Genomic DNA, 7089 nt, shown 5'->3' with positions numbered 1-7089 from the left:
AAGCGCACCGAGGGGCTCATCGATTTTTTGAAATTTCTGGTGAATGCCGTAATGTAAAAAAAAAACATAAGCATCAGTCCAGATATCATCAATCGTCGCGACCAAACTTTATAACATGTTTAGCATGAATTTAAATTACATAAACCGACAACCATCTTTCTAGCATTGATTATTTTATCAACTAACATATCCTTGAGATACATTTATGATTTTAATGAAACATTGTCCTGTTTAAACGCGGCACATAAACTGCAGTATTGCTTTGTGAATGTATCGATGACAAAGCGTCAATTAAAGATAATTATAAACAGAAGTACATTGGTATTTAAAACGTTCAATTTGTTTTGTTGTAAGCACATATCGTTAAGCATCAAATCAAAACAGCGGACATACTAAGTAAATTTAAACATCATGATTGTTGAAAACTATTTATTTTGTGTGTAAAATACTTGAAGCTACTTTTTGGGCATGAAGTATGCATATTTAATCGTTGAAAAGTCGAAATTCAAGTGTGATGAATAGGTATTTTTTTACATAGAAACGTCTGAGCAGCAACAACGTTATTTATATTTTAAGACAAACACAATGACTTATCGAAATGTTTTAAATGTCCAATTTTCAACTCAAACATTGCGCCTTCTCGCAGTGTTTCGTTAGGTCAAGTTTTCGTTGGAATACCCTGCCGCACGTAGGACAGGTAAAGGGAGTGAACCCCGTGTGTTTCCGGCTGTGTGTGATCAGGTTGGAGGACTGACTGAAACGTTTGTCGCATACAGAACACCTATGAGGTTTTTCACCTGAAATAAATTCAAGTAGATATTGTACTGGTAAAGAGGTCGAGAGTGAAATATGGGTGCGTTATAAAACGCTGATTTATATGTGATTTATTAAAAATGTCCATCGCTTAAAGATGTCAAATAGAGAAGTCAGATAGTATGCGTTTGATGACAATCATTACACTAACGTCCTCATATATTATGTGCTCAACATAAAACATTTAGTATATATTATCATCAATATAAAAAAGCAAAGTTAATTAAATAAATGAACTAATTAAAATAAAACGTAGTGTATATTTTTTAATGAGAAAATATAAGACTGGTTAACTGTTGAATATAAGCGATACAAGTACTTCGACGAAGCAATCACATACATTACCTGTGTGGATGTACGTATGTTTCTTCATGTCTGACTTCTGGTGGAACCGTTTGCCGCAGTAGGAGCAGGGATACGGCCTCGTGTCGCTGTGGATCAGCAGGTGCGTGTTCAGCGTAGACGAACGCTTAATACAAAAAGCGCATGCTATTTGAATTGCACAATGCCTCACACTAGTGATAACACTATATTAGTTTGAGTGTACACTTGCATTTATCAAATGAGTTGAAGAAAGTTTTTCATAGCGAGGCTGTTTGAGATCATGTGAGCCTTTCTGAGACGAGTCGGATAAACTTAAGATCATAATCACACTAACATAGTATTATATTGATCCCGTTATACGTTTTAAAATTTCACACGTTCCTGATGCAATCAAAGTAGTACTCTTTAAATGCTAAAATCAAAAGTACAAACAGATAAAGTTACTTGAATCTCACCTTGCGTTGTACTATTTCAATTTTTTGTGATCTTTCCTTTAACGCTACCCGAAATAGTCCTTAAGACGTCCAAGCCAAAGCAGAATAAAGATACAAAATATCGCTATATGGCCTAATTCAAAGTCAATCAGCATTCCAAATATTACACGCTTAAGAAGACAACACACGGTTTTGTTCAAACAACAATTCTTTGTTATTCACCACTGAAATATAACAAAAATGGCTGCAAGAACTAACAAATGTGTAGGAACCTCCGTTTAGAAAGATTCAGCATTCATCCACGCCGATATTTTTAATTTTCATCATCTTTAAACAACTCTTTTACACACGTTTTACCTTTTGGCATAAACAAGTAAAACATCTTGTAACTTCATGGATTAACATATTTAAATTATTTATTAATTTTATTTTTTGTTAACTCACCAATACTGTGCAATAATCGTTTTTATTATTGTCAAATTTGTTTGCTTTTATGAGGAGTAACAATTCTGCACATAATATAAATTATACATTTCATCATTACCATCAATGGTTTCCTTGGTAAAGCACTTGGTGTAAGTAGGTAATTATTTGTGGATATGCATGTATTGATAGACTTACAAAGGGAAAACTTATTCATCAAATAAATTACCCTTTTAATTTAACTTGGATTTCCTTTCAAAATTTAAAGAACAATTGACTGACACTTTATTTAATTTAATCCGTCCATTGTTTAACACAACATCGCATTATTCGAGTACATTCGACGTTTTTGGAAATGTATTTTCACCTGTTTCATCCGAGTAATATATCCCAACACTGATATTCAGATTGTTTAATACTAACCCATCGTAAACACACATTGGATTTAATTATAACGACTTCGTACCAAATGACCTTAATTAGGCAATTAAGTAATTTCGTCAGCAGTGCAGTGAAATAAGGTATTTTCTAACAGTTCCTCTGGCGTCTCGGTTAGAGTGTCTGGTTATTACGTGATACCCTGGTTCGATTCCCCGTTTGACAAATTATTTGTTTTCTCTTTAGCTTAACGAATTTAAAAGAAACGATGCAGTGGTTTGATCACTAACGCCTTTTTATATATTGGATATTGACTTGAAAAGTAAACATTCAATTTATGTATAAATCCAATGTTTGGAACAAATGAACAAGGAGTGATTTTCAAAAATGTAGTGCCTATATACAGGTGTTGAAATAAAGCTAGGTACGTTTTGAATAAACCTATAGTTAAATCAATTGGGCGAAATTGCTTATATAAAATCATTTAGCTCCAGAGTAAAGTAAATTTATAAAAATCAGCCTGCATTATTAGGAATGATTTTGAGCCAGTTCAAAAAATATAATAAAAAGTAGTAATGTAAACTTTTTAGCACGTCTACATTTCACAATATGTTTTAAGTATTCAAAAACGCCATTCGCTTTAGTTCAAGCATCTTACAGTTGCTATTAGATTTGGAAGTATTTGACATCCGACAATCGTTGGAAAGTTTAATGATACAAATAGATATCTTTTAAGAAATGTATTGATATATCTCATTAAAAAAAAATTGTGTTACTGTTTCACATGCCTCAAAATATGACATGGTCCGGACTGGTAATATAGAGCACTTTACACATACTTGGAAGGAAAACAGTAAATCTTTACGTCTGCGTTCGCCTGACATATACTCATTTCGACGCCCAAACACCACAAGATCCAAAGTCATTGGCAGTCAGAATAGCAAATGCTCTTAAATTTTAAGATGACTGAAAATTATTAATTAGTTGACATTTAAAGTATATAGTTCTAGAAGCATGCAGTTATGTGCAAAACGAGGATTTTGTTTGCAAACGTTAAGCATCTTTTAATCAAAGATATTTCAACATAAGACTGTTTTACATGCTTTAACTGCAATAATGTAATTCAATAACAGAATCTTAGATTAGTTTTTTTTACACAATAATACTAAACAACCCAATTAACACTGTATTTATCATTAACCACCTAGAACGAGTTTTGATAAAATTAATAATTTAACATATATTTAATGTTAATCAAAGTGAACGTATTTTAAATATTTAAAAACGACAACATAATAAATATACCAGTATGTATGTTTTATGCAAAATACTATGGTTTTAAAGCAATGGGGCATTTTTTAAAATAGCATATTAAAACGGTTTTCATGAATTTATATTAAGCATTTGATTTTATATTCTACTATAACAATAAAATCACTTACTTTAAACATTTTTCCGCATTCATGACATCGGAATAATTTTCCTTTGTTGTAAATTGGTGTTCTGTTAGCGTACATTCCTTCGTTATATGACATTGAACAATCCATGGGTGATGTTCTCGGGTCCTGAACATTCAACGATCCGTCTTTGGTGTCATAACGTACGTCATCGAGAGCAAAATATATATGACGATTACTATTATTTGTCACATCGGTAAACTTGATTTGATTCATGTTTTGCATGGACCCGCCGAAGTTGTGGAATGCTCTGCCGAAGTTTGTCTCGGGCACGTTATGGAATGCGCTGGCAAAGTTTGTATCGATATGTTCAAAAATCGATCCGATTGCCGAAAACGACGTGAGGGTATCAGCAGTTGTTTTGTATACATCATTGTATTTTCTCGTTTCCTCGTTCAGCTCATGGCCTCGTTCACTTTGAACGACTAAGCTATGCGGAGAAACACCCCCATAGTTGTTTACTTCCGTCCAGTTATTGTTATTCGGCTCATATTTGCTATCTTCTTCTTTGGCTTCTTCTTTAGCTGTAATTGTGTTCGATGCCCCGACTGTAGAGAAATAAAATTGTATCTAATAGAATAACATGCATTAATTACACACGATTTAAAGACAATTTTCTGTGTCTATTAACTAAACAAATTAAATAATCATTTATAGTAAAATAGTACATTCAAAATTAAAGTTCATTTTAACATATGATTTATATTATTTAAGAATTGCAAGCCAAAAAAAAACAAAGACAAAACCTGTTACCTTCATTATTTTGTTCCTCTAATCTATATTTGTTTTTACAAAATAGAACTTTAATCATAAACGATCGAGGCATAATTCATGTAACTATGTCCTTCAACAACACGCATCTATATACTATGCAATCCACAAGCCTTGTATTTCATCCTTGAGTTTCACATCCTATTATGGGACGATTTCTTATACAGCGCTTTTGTATCGAAACAGTTAAATATTCATAAGGACTTATGGCGACACACCATACAGGAACCGGCTGTTCAAATCGATGGTTTCTTTTAACTCATAACTATTATATCCAGTCATGCCAAACGTTTATGATTTGCTGCGTTATGTGATATAAAAGTACCCACAAGAGAATGTGATTTATATATTTCAGTGATTGGTTTGAATTGACTTATGTGTATGGGGAAATTATTGTTTAATCTGAGCATTGTTTGTGTATGTATTTAACGCTGCATTTTCCCAATGAGTAAAATTTTCATTGACAATATGCTATTATAAATAATTAAACTAAAGCGTTTGCTTTAAACAATAGTCTTCTTTTATAATGATTGAACCATTCCCTAAGTTTTATCAGTATGGACAAATTACAAAGTTTGAAATTTATTGAATAAATACAAATAGTGTTACGGTGTCTTACGACATTTAATATATGTATTAATTATTCACTGGAAACACGTGACCTTATAATTTGCATATTGCCAAATAAGACTATCATGTTGTATCATTCTAGTATGACAATGATCATACATCACATTAGCTATGTGGTAATTAAAATCATTGGTAGTCAGTATTACATATCATTTCAAAGAATTGCTTCGGTTTAAATTAAATTGTAGTGGACAAACGTGATCTTGAACATAAAACGCAAAACGGGATTTGTTTTTTATATATTACTTTCGTAGTTAAAATACTCAAGATGAACAAGAAGGATATGAATATAAGTCGATAAGTGAGCGATTAATTGTTGTAACATTTTCCATAAATAGCATGATGATGTGTTTTCTCCTGCTTGTCAAACTGAACTTTCACCTTATGTCTAAATGTATCGTGATCATATGCCATATCATGCACAATACATGCAATATACCGTATCCTTATTTGAACATTACGAAACGAATTGCCATAAACGTCGTAGTAAGGAGACGTAATATACAATTTAGGAGGTTAGTGTTGTAGTGCGCGCAGTCTTCTATTTGCCTTTTATCCTATACCAATAACTTAACCCAATGCAATTCATACACAATGATGATAGAAGTAGACATTAATGTGTACAAATATATTAAAATGACTAACAGAAGTCTTTTAACTTAAATTATTTTTAACACTATAGTAAATAAAGCGTTACTTACTTCTGGCACGAGAAGAGAAATAGTGTTGTGGGGTACCCTACAGCCGAATCGCATATCACGGTATTTTGAACAAGACACAAGATGCCGTAGCACAAGTGTAAGCTTCATCCCTGGTTCAATTGGAAGTCTGTAGTTGTTGCGCTGTTTCGTTGTCCTCGGGCCCACTCGTGCGAGAATCGGATGAAAGCGCGTTGGTTCTTTTCATCGTAGTTCGACCATAAGTTGGTCATACAGACCGAACTGACGCCTCCGCTCGGGGCCCAGCCATGCCCTGATCCACCATCTGCGCTGCCTCCGTCTCCTTGCTCTCTTTTGAGCTAGCCGATGCATGGCCAGATAAGCATCCAAATGGCCAATCTGGGCCTACACGAGGGTGGCTTGACACTCTAATGGATTGCGAGCACGACACTCCATTGCAAATGTCCTTCTCACAAGGCATACCAAAATGAAATAATACTTCGACCCACATGCTAATTAAATGTATGTCAACAGTTTTGTTCCGCCACACTTCTCGAACTTTTTTGTACGTATGCTGTCCGTTATTATCTGTTGAACATGCGTAAGGTGTCCGGAACGGTGCGGTTTATCCGTTGGAAGTCTGGTTTTTGTCCGGCAGTTTTTGGTGGTGGACCAGGACAACCGGATATTAACGGACATAAACCGGATACGAACAGGAGGTGTAACGCACGAGTTCCGAACAAACCGTAAACTAGCGTATGAAGACCGCACATCAAACGGAGGTCTCTGTCCGTTTTATCCGGTGGAAAATTTTGAACATGCTCAAAACTTCCCAACGGACGGAACGGATGTTATCGGATATCGCCGTACAAGGAGCGTATTCACCGGATATGAAACGAACAATAAACGGATAAGAACGGACACGAACGGATAAAATGATTTTATGTTCGTTTCTCGTCCGTTACCTCGGTGTGACCGGGCCTTAAAAAGCTGCAGTTTTAGCGGGACATAATATGACTTGTCGTTTGACGTGTTAATAATTACGTCATGAGCACGCGCGCTTAATATTTGTAAACAAATGTTTTTTTCTGTCTGTGTTGCATTTTGGGTTAAAAATATATTACATCTTGGTATCAAATTGTTTGTCTTGTTGAATCTGCTTAGATTCTAATAAAAATGAGTACTTTATAGTTGGTGCCG

At 34.2% G+C, this 7089-nt stretch overlaps 1 protein-coding gene across 1 annotated transcript; it reads right to left on the bottom strand.

Moving 5' to 3' along the window:
- Positions 1-618: 618 nt before the first annotated feature.
- Positions 619-6370, bottom strand: LOC127839611 (putative zinc finger protein 66). Its single transcript, XM_052367999.1, has 4 exons — positions 6202-6370; positions 3815-4377; positions 1159-1282; positions 619-797 (listed from the first exon to the last, which is right to left on the bottom strand). Exons 1-4 carry the CDS (start codon positions 6368-6370, stop codon positions 619-621), a joined length of 1035 nt encoding a protein of 344 aa, XP_052223959.1.
- Positions 6371-7089: the final 719 nt, after the last annotated feature.

The sequence above is a fragment of the Dreissena polymorpha genome, chromosome 7 (genome assembly GCF_020536995.1).
Source record: "Dreissena polymorpha isolate Duluth1 chromosome 7, UMN_Dpol_1.0, whole genome shotgun sequence".
Classification (NCBI taxonomy): Eukaryota; Metazoa; Mollusca; class Bivalvia; order Myida; family Dreissenidae; genus Dreissena; species Dreissena polymorpha.
The sequence above is the reverse complement of the archived record's forward strand: the minus strand, read 5'-3'. Positions and strand labels throughout refer to the sequence as shown.